The sequence below is a fragment of the Marmota flaviventris genome, chromosome 7 (genome assembly GCF_047511675.1).
Source record: "Marmota flaviventris isolate mMarFla1 chromosome 7, mMarFla1.hap1, whole genome shotgun sequence".
Lineage (NCBI taxonomy): Eukaryota > Metazoa > Chordata > Mammalia > Rodentia > Sciuridae > Marmota > Marmota flaviventris.
This window is the reverse complement of record NC_092504.1, coordinates 69,467,126-69,482,336: the sequence shown is the minus strand read 5'-3', so window position 1 is coordinate 69,482,336 and position 15,211 is coordinate 69,467,126. Positions and strand designations below refer to the sequence as shown.

Here is a 15,211-nt window from a genome sequence, read left to right as displayed (position 1 = left end):
GTCTTTTCTGACTTTTCCTGCTGCCTCATAACCCGAGCTTTTTAACTGCATCATTAACCTAAAGGAAAAGATCACGTGTCTTTTCTAAATATATGTTCTGTATTATATGAGAAAGTCTAGAAATTTTCCACACTTTTCTATTTCTACCAAAGGTCCAGTAAGTACCTTTCAGTTGAATAAATATATAATCCACTATATAAATAAATAATCCACTCTTCTTTCTCTCTTTCCTCTGTCCCTTCCATGATTTCTTTTCCAGATTATTAGTTTATTAAATGTCTTCACACCCCAGAAAACGCTGGAGGAGTTCCAAGATGTGTAAGTAACAAAACTTATTAAGGAAGGGCAAAAAAAAGCACTCCAATCATTAGGAAAAATGAGAGAAAGAGAGAGAGATATGAAATCTGTTGTAGAGATTCAAGGGAGGTGAGAGTTGGGATCAAATGAAATGTCCAAGTGAAAAGATAAAATCAGATTCTGTCTGTTCTGTTACTTCCTGAAAGATCTTTCTAGTCTATGGCTCTGTGTGCTTTATGCTTCATTGTTCTATGTTCTTGGTTCAATGAGGAAAGGCTTATTTATTTACTATTAATTGATTCTGTGAGCTTCCTAGGATGATTCAATTTATATTATTAATATTTCTATTTTAATAAAAGATCCTTATTCTTTATTTCTATTTTTGTGGTGCCTTTGATTTTATTCAAAAATTAATCTATTTAGAACTATAGCAACAATAAAGAGGAAAGGAAGTCATTCCCTACGCATTGTCTACTTTAACACACCTACATGGATTTACTGGAAGCACTTGTCCTGAAATTTTTTTTCTTATTTGTAATCATAATATTCAGGAAAGAGTTAAAGAAATACAGAGAAAAGAGAGAGCAAGATAAAAGTAGAATAAATTTGGGCATTAACTACACACTAATAGATGATGTTTCTATTAGTAACCTTCTATTAGAGTTACTACAGCTAAGACTCATGCAATACTGGAAACTTTTTCATATTCTTGCTTCAGTCAAAGGAAGAATTAGGACATTCAGAAAACTTACAGATTTAGTACAGGATTCTAATGTAACTAAAGGACTTTATAGATCTTGTGATTAGAACCAACCTTATGGATTTACCTTCTAGTTACTTAGTAATGGAACTGATGGATGCCAACTTGTGTCAGGTGATTCAGATGGAATTAGACCATGAGCGAATGTCTTACCTGCTATACCAAATGTTGTGTGGCATCAAGCATCTCCACTCTGCTGGGATTATTCACAGGGTAAGAATACCTTCTCTAAAGTCATAGTTAAGAGACATTTGAAAAGAAAAGAAACTTGGAGATTATTTTCTTTATGTTGTATTTGGTCAAATATAGTGTATTTGTACACTCCTTTATTAGTAGAATTAACACATAGTTCACTAATATGTAGAAGACACTTGTACTGAGGTCAAATTTTATTTTGTCAGCTCATTGATAGTCAGCTCCTGATAGGCCTTATGCCTTCTAGCTCTTTGATTGACAGAGGTCATATGTGTAGCTGAAATAAGACAGTTCATTTCCACAGTTCATTTCTGGAAGCATAAAATCAGTTATCCTGATTTGTTCCTGTTGGGCCTAGAAATGAAATATATACCAAAAGTTTTAGGTTGCCTGGAGGAAAAACCTAAGAGATGACAATAAATGATATGCTTTTTTCCCCCTAAAACTTCTTCCCAGGATAAGCTTAAATTGTAAAAATGATAATACAGTTCTCTTTGGGATTTAAACAATTTTAAAGAATATCTGAGGACAGTTTTTAAAATCCAGAACTAATTGTGAACTTCTGTGTAACAGTAACATATGCCTTTTAGAGGGCTCTGCAGTCAAGAAGGACCCTCTTAGTGCAGTTGTAACACTGCCATGTTGATGGAGTAGGTGAAAATTACAAGTTCTATTGGATGCTGGCTTTTAATTTCTTCCCTTGTTCCTATTGTCAGGATTTAAAACCAAGTAACATTGTAGTCAAGTCTGATTGCACATTGAAAATCCTTGACTTTGGACTGGCCAGGACAGCAGGCACAAGCTTCATGATGACCCCTTATGTGGTGACACGTTATTACAGAGCCCCTGAGGTCATCCTGGGAATGGGCTACAAGGAGAACGGTAGGGATGCTTTTCAACTGTGAAGAAAATGGGTGCATGCTTTGGATAGCCAGGAATATGAATTTTTCAAAAATAGAACTGCCAGCTTTCATATTCAGAGCTTACTTTTTAAAAAATTACTACTAGGAAGAATCACTCATTACAAATGTGAAGGATGCTTTGATAGAAGATCACTGAAGTGTTAGAGCTAAAAAGAATTATAAATGGAGTCTGATTAAACAATCAAATAAATACTGATTAGCATGTATGCTATAGATATTGAGAAAAATTGCTATTTGTGTTGATGCTAGGTTCAGACTGAATGTGAAAACAGGAAGAATGCTATTTAATTTTACTATTTGGCTTTTGTGTCATATCTTAGATTCATGATTCCAGTCCTAGGCAAAGATCAACAAAAAGATCCTTGCAGTGAGATTCTTCATAAGCACTAAATAGTCAAGTTGGAATAATCCACACACATTATTCAAGTTGGATAACAGTTTCTTAAACACTTTAAAATGCTCTGTAATTAATTTTATGATAGCAGTTGCCTAGTAAATTTTTTATAAATCCCAGATATCACAGAAAGGAAAATATTAAATTTTATAGTACTAACCAGGTGGAGCAGCACAGCTCCCCTGGAGGCTGAGGAAGAAGGACTGCAAATTTGAGGCCAACATTAGCAATTCAGTGAGACCTTGTCACACAGTAAAATATATAAAGGGCTGGGGTGCAGCTCAGTGGTAGAGTGCTCCTGGATTTAATCTCTAGTACCACAAACACATACACAAAATACATTACCATTGGGCTTGGGATGTAGCTCAGCTGGTAGAGTGCTTGCTTTGCATGCACAAGGCCCTGGGCTCAATCCCCAGTATCACACACACACACACATACAAAGTACATTACCGTTTTCATGAAAAACATCTAGTATACATGAACACTTTAAGTTTATATAAAGACTAAAGTATATTCAAATTGGATTTTCATTGACTAAAATTAAGGATGTATAAAATACCTGTTATAAGGCCTTGTGATATATTATTTTGATGAGAATATCTGTTTCAAGGAATAGCTTATTAAAATATATTTACTAAAAAATTAAAATAGCTTAAATTTAGGTTTGTATATATACGTACTCAATGTGCCTTTTATACCTGTTTTTATATTCTACTCTATTTTCTTCCCAGAAGTCTATTTTTATGAATATTATATGAATAATTATTGTATTTTTATGTACAGGTGCTACAGGGCACTTTTAGGAAACTCCCTGGACATGGAAGTTTTAAAAAAAACTTTGTGTACCTTCAGATTAGAAGAAAGTCAATGCTGTATGCATTTTTACAGAAGGTGAAAAGTCAGCTCTTAAGAAGGTCAGGCTCACCGTGGTGGCCAGTGTCAGAGTTCTGGTACCTTTTGACTCAGAAGAGGTGAATGGAGCCTCTCCCAAGGAACTCTGTCACATACGATTGTCACAATTTATTTTTTAAAACTTGAAGGGGGAACCAATTAAAGGAAACTTAAGAACCAAGGGCTATTGCTAACAATAATTCATATATTTCAAAATAGCTAAAAGAGGATTTTGAGTATTCCTAACACAAAGAATTGATAAGTGTTTGAGGTGATGGATATGCTAATTACCCTGATTTTATCAGTACACATTATATACATGTATCAAATATTACATCATATCATACCCTGCCTCATAAATATGAGTAAATAATATGTGTCATAAAAAATTAAGAATGTATAGGGGGGTTGGGGTCTAAAATTTGCCTGTTGTGGCTTTTCAGATCTTTGCCATGCAGACAATTGGTATTCAACCCCTTTTCCTTTGCTCACTAGAAAGGGCTGAAAATTATTGCCTTTGTTTTTTGGCTTCCTTAGGAGCATGGAGAAGGTGTTCCTTGTACCTTTGGGCTGTCCTCCCTCTGAGCAGAGGAAGGTTATCATGCAGAAAAACCTGCTTGCTCCCGCATCAGGCATGCCTAGCTGTCCTGTGCACCTTACCCTGCCTTCCTTCCCCACCGAGCAATTCAGCATAATGTTTTTGCCCCAAAATTTCCTTTGTCCTTAATAAAAGGCGAGTTGGAAGAGTGTTAAGGTTGGTAAGAGAAGGCTAACTGTGAAGTATGTTCAGCTAACAAGTAGGACGACTGGCAAATTTATGGTCTCAGCAAATTTTAACACCATTAATACCTTTAATTTCAATTTACTTCTAGATGACTCTTCATACACATGTATTCATCAGATATTATTTTTCTTAAAACATTTCAAATAGAAATTAAAACTGATATTTATTTTGAATGATAATTTCTGGAGGAAAGAAACTGTCTCAACTACCAAGAAATTCCAATTCTACTACCTGTAAAGTATGGTTCCAACCATTTCCTAGTTTGTTGAATTTCGTTGAATTATTATTTTGAACCCAAACCATATAACTGGGTAGAATAGGAAAGGGAAACAGCCATCCTTACAGGTTGATTTTTTTTTTTCATCCAACAAATGATATTCAAACCCTCTTGCTGACTGTAAGCTGTCATCTGCCATGGAGAACTTTTGGTTTAGCTTTGTGCCAGTAAGAGGCATTCTTGGGCATTCATAAAGTAATTTTTAAAACTAATTTGAGTTCTTGTACTAGACGCTTTATATAATCGTGTAGTGCTGTTTTTAATTCACCCTTTGGTCAGCTTTTGGCAGGAGGTGAAATTTGTACCTTCTAATCAAACTGTTCTTTTTCCTCTTCCTTCAGAGGTCAATTATCTTAGTTAACTTTACTTTCCTCCCTTTTCTTCACTTCCCTCTCTCTCCTGTTCTAGTGGATATATGGTCTGTGGGATGCATTATGGGAGAAATGGTTCGCCACAAAATCCTCTTTCCAGGAAGGGACTGTATCCTTGTACCTTTTGCTGCAGCTTTACCTGTTTTGTTTTCTCTCCCTTTAAACACGTAATGATTTTACCAGGCGAGTAAAGATAGAAGCAAAAAGTTGGGTAAGTGGTGTAATCGTAATTTTAAAAAAGTGATAATTTCTATAATCTGACCAGTCCTGTAAACTATCTACCACAATGATTTATTTTAATTAAATTTTCAATAAGCTTTTTTTCTTCTTAAATTACTTCCTTGCCTGCAATTCAATACAGCAATGCTATTTTTTTTTATAAATAAGAGATGCCACCAGATCCAAATGATTAAAATATAGCTACTTATAATTAGCAAAAAACCTCACTATTTGCAAGTGATTTTTTATCTCCCTTCTAAAATTATTTTATACTTAGACATAATGATTTCTCTCCTTGCTGACATCCTGAGCTTCTGTCTTTGGCTTTATTGATTTGAATTACTCTTGACACTGTATCCAGTCTTAAAATAGGTCAATATAGCATATCTGCCTCAAAACACGAGCTTCTATATTTAAAAAATCACAATTATTATTCAGATTGTCAGAGGTCAAGTGTGTGTAAAATAGGCTCCTCTCATTTAACTTGATGATGTGACATAAAAATTGATAATCGCTTTACCCACCAAATTTGGAATTTTACAAAGAAGTGGGAATTTGAATTCTATCACTGGGTCTTGTAGTACTTTCCACCAGAAATTTCTTAGGAGATTTCTGTGAGCTGAAATTACTAATTCAGCAGGCATGTATCTTAAACTACCAAAAGTTCACTCGAAAAATGTTACACATTGTGTATATAATATATGAATAATAAAATTTACATACTAGCAGGAGAATATACTTTCATAAATGCAAAAATACCTTGATAAAGAACACTAGTGTAAATCTAAGACAGTGATAATGGACAAATTTTAACAATCATAATGCAGGGCAAATTCATTATATTTACTACATATATATTTTTGTGTAAATTAATGATAAGAAAAGTGGGCCATATAACTCTGGCAATCATTCAATTTGATTCAGAAAGTTCTATAAAGGAATATTTTTATATAAGAAAAACATTATCATTATTTCAGTAGAAAAAAAGAGCAATAATACAAAAAAAAAAAACCCAAAAACCTAACTCAATGGGAAGTTGTTATCACAATCAGCATGCATGAATATACATCAATGCATTTATTAATTCTGCTAGACATTGGTGTAATATAATGATCTTCTAGCCCTTTACTGTCCAATAGAGGGCCACTAACTACAGATTGCTGATACAACACTTGAAATTGTAGTCTGAATTGACATATGTTATATGTATAAAAAGTACACCACTTTTAAGATATAAAAAACATATAAAACATCTCATTAATAATTTTATACTGATTGGAATAAAATGATAATATTTTGATCATATTAGGCTAAATAACATACATTGTTAAAATTGCCTTCATTTAGCCAGGCACAGTGGTGCACACCTGTAATCCCAGCGACCTGGGAGTCAGAGTTAGGAGGATTATAAATTCAAAGCCAGCCTCAGAGATTTAGTGAGGCACTTAGTAATTCAGCAAGACCCTGTCTCTAAATAAAATGCAAAGGAGAGCTGGGGATGTGGTCCAGTGTTTAAGTGCCCCTGGGTTCAATCCCCAACACAAAAATAAATAAATAAATAATAAATTAACTACATTTGTTTCTCCCTAATCTTTTAAATGTGAATATTAATAAACTTAAAGTAGCTATGTGCTTAAATTTGTGACTTATTTTTTGTTTTTGTTTTTTCCTCTCATATAGAATTGGTCTAGAACGCAAGATAACCACCTGGCAGCCTTTTATTTATAATCAATCTTATTCTTAAATCATCATTTGCTTCATGTTTCTTTATAGTGTAAAGTATCATTTCACACACATCAAATTTCACATGACTACTTTGAAAATTCATTTTATTTGATTTATTTATAGTTTGGAAATCCATTATATATAGTTGATTTGAACAATATTACAATCTACAGACACATTTATATGAACCAATCTTATTCAAAATTAGAAATCATTTTCTTTGTGCTTTTGCCTTTGGAGTGTATACATTTCAAAAAACCAAATAGAAAAAAAACTTTTCCATCAACACTCAGTGAAGTCACACAGCCACCTCTCTATAGTTCACTTGTGAGTGGGAGACAAAAGCCTCAGGATTTTTCATTTTCATGTGACATTGCTGTCACAGATCACTGGATTTTCACACAGCCAGGTTGTTCTCTGGGATTTAGTTTAGTTCCCTAGGCATTTATCAAGGTTGCTTTGCTCTTATTTCCACAATTTAAATTCAGAAAATAATAAAATTAGGATAAAAAAGAGTTTTTAACACAAAATAACCCTTCTGAAAAACCAACAAAGACAATGGCACAATTCAAAATACTTTATTCTATCAATTTTTCTTCTTTTAGAGCCTCCATTATTTCAGAGCTTCCTTTCTTTCCTTTTATTCTAGTTTGTTTACGAAAAATATTTGGAACTGAAATGATACTGTGCAAAAACCAATATATAAAATTTACATCCTGGATAGGCATGTTCCTCGAATTTAATCTCTAATCCAAAAAATATAGATTGTGAGAAGGGTTTGCATTCCATATTCCTTTATGTCAAGTCATGATTACCTAGCATATTGGTCTTTGATTGCCTCGTGCCATATGTGATAATGATCCTTCAAGCAGACCTAATTTAAAGATGGAAATTACAGGAAGACATTGACAGTAGAAAACATTCCATTTAATTTAAATTTTACTTCAATATGGATAACTAATTTTCAATAAAGTGATTTAGAAGAAATACTGTCAGTTTGAAATGTTTCCCTTTGGATTTAAACCCTTAGATCATTTTTTCCTGTAGTTAAAATTATAATTTAATGTTTTAAGCCATGATAGCATTTAAAAAATGGAAATCCCTATTAAACAATGAAATAATATGCTTTGTTCATTTTGAGTAGAATTGTTTCATTCATCTTTAGAAGGAATTATTATTTTATGTGTAGGACTTCCTACCAAATGTAGAGAAATCAGGTGATTGAACTAACCTCACCAAACCATGACATTAGGACACAAGGACAGGGTTATTTTTATTATTGGGAGAAGAAATATGCCAACAGTTTAGCATCTTGAAATAATTCCAACATTTATTGGCAGTCATATCAATGTTTAGTATGTGTTAATTGATACCTTGACTACTTCAAAGATTTTGCAGACATAAGAAAATCATAGGTTCTCTTGACTTTATTTAAAATTATTAAAATACTTTAAAATTATGAATTCTTTAATATTGATAGTAAATTGAATTACTCTGAGACTAAAAAATTATGTGATAATTCTCTACCATCATAGTCAATCTTATTCCTCTCTCTTCACATAACTTTTTTAAATCTAAACTGTAAGCAAAAATACTAAAACACTTTGACAAATCAGGAAATTTTATTAAATTGTCATCAGTGATTGAAACTTTTAACTTAAAACTATCTTTGCAACTTGAGAAACATTGTGGGGATTTCTTGGTGATTAATATGATCTAGCTGATACCACTGGGTAGTTTATTGATTACTAAATCATAGCATTGGCAAACAAAATTTAAAAATAAAAAACACACATTTTCTTTTCCAGCCTTTAGTTTACTAATTATTTTAAAATCCAAAGGAACATTTCTAAAATATTTTTGTTATGTAATGAGTTGTATAATTGTATACACACTCTTATACACTAAATTTTCACTATAGTCTTATGATGAAAACATATTTCATAGCATATGTGTTGGCATAATATGGTATGTAGTACTACTAAAAATTCTTAGATCCATGCTGAATTTCAAGTAGACAGCAATAAATATGCCAGCTCCACTTTTTCACTAAGATTTTGTTCCTTCCAATAGTAATTTATAGTATAGCAGTTTCATGTTGCTTTCTTATAAGTTTTTTTTCTAAAGATTGTGGCAGCCACTTCCTCCCTCCACCCATCCTAGATGTCATGCTGTTTTCCTGACTACCCAAGACTCCCTTAGCACCATTTTACTTTTCATGAGCTCTTTCCTTTAATTGCTTCTTTCAGACACAGTCTTTCCACCTTATTTTTTACATTCTATTTCAAAAGGCAGGAACTCTTGGAGCAAGCCCTGTGGGTGTTCCTTTATCTAGAGTTCTTGGCCAGAGTTCTCTGGACCTGGGTGATGTTCAAGACAGGCACATGGTACTTATTTAAAAATTTCAGATCTCCAGTGTATTATCTCCAATTAAAGCTGACAGTTGGACTGCTAAAACATTCCCTCTGGCCTTTCCCTCTACATGCACAAGAAATTTCAATTAGAGTAAAAAAGTTAAATATGCATCATTGCCAGAGAACCAAGGTATTATGGAATAGGAAAATGGCTTGCCAAAAATATACTTGAAGACATAAAGAATACACCTTCAAATTAACTGGATGGCACATCTTTTAAATGTTTTGAATATGAGAATTAGGAATGGTAAAAGTAAAATGAGAAAATTTAAAAGTTATGAATTTTTAAATCTAGTGCAGTGATATTTCTTACTCCTTTTTAACTCTTTGAAATAGCGGTGCTTATTTCCTAATAAACTTTTTAACTAATACATTGCTACAAAGTCTAAGTCTGTTCCTTAATCTTAAGACAATACAGAATTATCTCAAACAATGAGAGATTTGTGGCTTTAAGAAACTCAATATGCAAAATTTCTGTAGTCATTGTTTCACTCCATAAATATATTGCAGGTAATCATGAACATATTTTTAAAATGAGATTATAAATTCATTATTTGTATTTGTTTAAAAGGATTTTGTTTTCACCATTAGCGTACATACTACTTTTTCATTTTTAGTGAAAATATGTGTGAGACAGGATTGTCTAAATGAGAGCTGGATATTCTGAGCTTATTATAAAGAAAGAAAAGCAATTTTAATAAGTAAATTCAAGGAAAATATCTTTCCCTGATTTCCTAGCACTGTGTTTCATGAATTGCTGTTTATTTGTATTTTTTAGATTTACATGTGCAAAATATGTATGTTCTCAGTTTATTTATGTATAATAGTAGTCTCTTATAATTAGACCTTTTAACTGAAGTTTAAAACAATGTGCTTTGTTAAGTAACTAATTCGATTAACTTTTGAAACATCAACTTCCCAAAGAAATGTTCTGATTTTAGACAACTATTCAATCTTCTAGCTATCGTACTTTGAGGTATTTATTGAAAGAAAATTTATCAAAGCACATTGTCTAAAACCTATGATAAATGAAAATATAATTGTATTAAAGAGTAGTATGGTCTTAGAAATCGTGGTACAAGAAGCACATGCTCTCCTAGGTAGGGGACATTTTTCTAGGTTATTGGGTAGAAACTCATTGTTAATCAGCTCTCTGTTGCTGTCACAGAAATAGTTGAAACAATCAACTTAAAAGGAAGAAAGACTTATTTTGGCTCACAGTTTCAGAAGTTTCAGTCCATGGTTGATTGGCTCCATTGTTTCGGGGCCTATCGTAAGGCAGAACATCATGGCAGGGAGTGCATGGTGAAGCAAAGTCACTCACCTGGTGGCTGGGAAGGAGAGGGGGTGGGCTGGTGTCCTAATACCCCTTTGAGGGCATGCACCCATGTTCTAACTTCCTTCCCCTAGGCCCATCACCTCCCAGTAGCACTACAGGCTGGTAACCAAGACTTTAGCATAAGGGCTTTTGAGGAACATTTAAGATCCAAACTATAATAGTCATTAGTCCAAAAATTATGTAAAGATGGATTATGATCCAAGTTATTTAGTATGGAAATAATAATATGGGGCTTTCTTTATGGAGACTTAACTGTAAGGATCTACATTATCAGTCTATTTCTTAGCTAGAAGTTAAAAAAAGATCATTTAGAATGAACTTATTTCTGACAAATAATACGACGCAGATTTCAGAGGTTCTAAGAAAATTAAATAACTATATTTTAGTAAAACCAAAACTTACTTGACATTTCTTCCAGGGAAGGTGTCACAGTATCTGAATATTACAATTGCAATTGAATCTCTGCTTTCTGCCTATGGGAATACTGATGATGGAGCAAGAGCAACAATGTGATGAATCAGAATGTTAGTACCTCGAATTTTATCTGGGCAGCATTTGTGTACAGGAGTTTTATAAAAAAATCCAAATACTATACCATATTGTCATAGAAAGTATAAAAATCAAGTTTTCATCAGTGATGGAATTTGCTAAGTACTTCTAAAGTCTAGCATAGTAATTATTTAATATCTCAAATTTTTCCTAAAATCTTATCTTACCTTGATAATCAGATCAACTACTATAGTACATAGATAGAGAGGCTTACCACTGTCCCCTCTTCCTACCATCAAGACTAGTATCAAATTTTATTTCCTGTTATTTGGGATGATTGATTCATAAAATTTGGTATATAAAATTTGAGCAATAACCGTATCTCAAGTACAAAAAAATCCATAAAAATTCATGTGCTAAATCCTACTCTTATAATTCATAATAACAGAGTTTATCATTTCCAGACACAAGGCTGAGCATTTGGGTGGCATATTCATGGGTGGATACTAGGAATAGTGAATGAGGAAGTAAAGTTCAAAAGGGAATTTGAAACATCGCCAGGATATCACTATATATATATTTTTTTTTTTCAATATGGACATGAGAAGTTCAATCTAAAATTTATGTTGCTGCCTTATTATATTTATATAAAGCCTCTGTGATCTACAATGTTTATTTTAAATTCTAAACATGAAAATAAATTTCAAAAAATGTTTACCTTTTATTTTGGAATGTTTGAATCCCACAGAAACACACACAAAAAAAGAACAAAGAATCACATCAGTTATTAATGTCAGTTATTAAACCAAGAGCTGTCTAGAACCAATGACAATAGTAATGTAGGGACTAGGATTCCTTTTAGACCATCTGTTGTTTTTTTGATGATGCTATTATTTAAGGAATATGTGAAGAACAATTAATAAAAATGAGTCAGTTTTAGGAGAGGAGTGAGTAGGCATTACAAGTTATGTATACAATATTTTAAAGTTATTATTTGGATGAGGAAATAGGGTAATTCCTGTTTAGACTGTGGAGAGAAGTTCCACAGAGTCAATGTTAGTTTAATATGTAGGACACCTTTCTAAGTGATTTCAACAATGAAATGGTTTGCTTAGTAAATGGTGAGAGTTCCTCACTGGGAAGATTTTCTAGTTATAAATGTAAACATTTAAGGTTATTACATAATTGGGAAGTAAATAAAGCTTTCCTATGTATTTAATTCTTATATATAATTATAGTACATGTAATGATATATAACTAATATTTATTGAAGTATTATATACCAGGCAATATATGGAAGAAGCCTTTACCAGGCCTAGTCCTTTCAAGTCTTAAAAAAAAAAAATTCTACACAAAAACATTTTTCATCATTGACATTTTTTGATCACAAAAATTGAGGTTTAAAGAGGTGAAATAACTTGATCAAATTTACACAATTAGAAAGCAGGGGAGTTGATACTGCATAAGGAAAAAATGAGTATCTTCTCTTAGAGATACTGTAGAAAGCATTTTTGTATTAGAAGAAAAAGAAATAGCTGTTTCCTATGTCCCAGCCACATCCATGGCAGAATGTCTTTTTTAAACGTTTGAATGGAGATAGGCAAAAACAAAACAAAACAAAACAAAAAAAACCACTACTTATTTAGTTTTTAGATTTCTATATTTTTGTTATCTATTTCACAATATTTACAAAAACAAAAATATAGTACAAATAGCAATTTAGTCACACTGGTCACTTTGGACAGTATAAGAATACTTGCAATTTCAAAATAAATATATTTTGGAAGACTTTTTTTTTTCCATCAAAGATTCTCACAATACCAAGTTCTTGTGAGACAGCTATTACATGAAGTTAAAAATACATTAATAATTAAGGGATGCACAACTGTTTGCTCTATCTTTCCCTGATACTTTTGCATGTTACTTGCTTTCCTGAAACGGAAGCAAAACAAATTTGCTTCTCTGGGTATGCTTATCACCTTCAAAGCTGTAACCCTTTCTTTGCAGTGATCACTGTGTTTAGTGAAACTCTGTTTAGTGGAAACTTGGGTTTAACCCCAGTGAGATTTTTCACGTTGAAAAAAATCTCATAAGGAATTCTTTAGGGTCACTGCCAAATTACAAGAAGTAATTTGAAATGTAAGTGAAGCAAAATTATATTGTGCTGCTGTCTTAATGCCTTTTCTACTTGCCCTCCCTCAGCATCCCTTAATCCAGTTTTTTTCCTTATAAGAATGATCTTTTTGACTTTCTAATAAGAGCCAGTGAGTAATCCAGTATAGTGTAAGAGAGTAGTTTCACTCTCTTGCTTTACCCTTCCCCATTTTCCCCTTTCCTGTGTGCCCTCTGCTCTGGCTTCCTGGTTTTAAGTTCTGGATGATAACTGGCAATAGCAGAGATACCATTGTAATCTACCCTTAAATTCCAGGGGTTTCTTTTATTGTTCAGTCTCAGAAGAAGTGTCAGCTTTCTAGTCTTATTTATTTCATGTTGAATCATCCTGTTTTTTAAGGCCAGATGTTCTTACCGTTATAAAGCAACAATGTTTATAAGAGGACAAGACTTCCTGTTCAGAAATAGGCTCCTTTGATGGGTCTCAATGAAACCGAGCCAGCATATTCCAAAACATTCATTCTTGAACTGGCATTTCATTTCTGAAAACTTATTCATATTTATAAATAAGAGTAAATGTGCTATAAAAGAAACTCTTTTAAGGTTGCTGGAAGCTCAGCTTTTCTTTCTTCTTTTTCCAAATATGGTATACAAAAAAAAAAAAATAGTAAAGAGATCAATTTGCATGCTTCCCATATTAACACAATCAAGAATAATTTACAATACAAATCAGTAGGATTCCAGAGGATACATGCAAATTAGATCTTTTAAATCAAAAACTAAAGAAATTATTGAATTATAATTAATTGCAAAGTAATTTTATCATACATTAGATGGGTTGTAGGAGCATTGTCAGTCAGTTATACAGCGCAAAGTACCCTGACACATGGATGCACCTTTTTCCACTATTTTAAAATGCTAATGATCATGAGTCTGGCCTGTCTTCCAGTCAGTGAAAGGAAAGGTTAGTCTACTGCTCCGTGGCCCCAGTGGTCCAGTGTTTTCATTTATTTGTTGCTATTCCTGTGTTCTTGTTTATCTTCATTTCATTTTTGTTTTCAGTTGACATGTGGTCAGTAGGGTGCATCATGGGAGAAATGATAAAAGGTGCAGTGCTCTTTCCTGGCACTGATCGTATCCTTCTTAGCAGCCAGTGGTCTCTATGGGTGTCATTCTCAATTATTTCCCTTTTGTTTCAAATACAATAGTGTCCATGGTATACATTTGTTGCCCTTAGCGGGTTTCTGTGAGACTCAAATGTCAGATATCTACAAGCTGGCATCTGGTAGAGTAACCTTGTCTCTTAGCATGACCTTATATGGATAATACAGTATCAAATATGAAAGATGCAACATGTTATCAAAAGGTCTGCCTTAATTCAGTTCTGCCAAACTAGTAACAGTATAATAACAAATATATTTGTTATTGTAGATATTTGAAAATCAAAAATATATTCATAGTTACAAAATAGATGATAGAATCTTTCAGTTGTAAGGCTGAAGATTTATACTCTCATATCATAAGAATATTCACTTGGCATGGAAATCATTATTAGGCTAGATTTACATTCACCCATAAATACAAAAGTTTTAACACATATGCAGAGAACATGTGTATAGATTTCATTTTCAAATTGACCAAACTCTTCTAGAATTCTTTTTCTCATTCTCTCAATTTACAGAAATAATAACTCCAACCCTCTTCTTATATTCTTTATATTATTAACAAGTACAATAATTAAAACCTCATTAATTAACAATGATTAAATAAAATATCTGAAGAAATCATTTTAATCACTTGGAGAAGAAAAAGTAATTCTCTCTTAAGCAGAAAATAATTAGCAAGTAAAGACTCTGGAGGCTCTGCAGAATCAAGAAGATATGAATATTACTATGTTAATAAGTGGATGTGTGATGGGTCCCTCCATAATGTTTAAAAATAAATTACTCCCTTAAGTTAACCCAGTACTCCCTATATTCACTCACTTATGAAAATGAATGCCTTCATCATACTAAAGA

At 32.6% G+C, this 15,211-nt stretch overlaps 1 protein-coding gene across 4 annotated transcripts in view; it reads left to right on the top strand.

Annotated features, from left to right (window-relative positions):
* Mapk10 (mitogen-activated protein kinase 10) overlaps nt 1-15,211 on the top strand; it is a 184,036-nt gene that overhangs the window by 108,859 nt on the left and 59,966 nt on the right. For 2 of the 4 annotated variants that reach the window (XM_071614822.1, XM_027939802.1), the window contains 3 exons: nt 260-318; nt 1,132-1,270; nt 1,969-2,134. In XM_071614822.1, the coding sequence (XP_071470923.1) occupies nt 260-318; nt 1,132-1,270; nt 1,969-2,134 (364 nt within the window). Of the gene's footprint in view, nt 1-259; nt 319-1,131; nt 1,271-1,968; nt 2,135-4,932; nt 5,005-14,255; nt 14,328-15,211 lie in introns of all 4 variants that reach the window. The other 2 variants (XM_027939799.2, XM_071614821.1) reach the window with 2 other exon arrangements.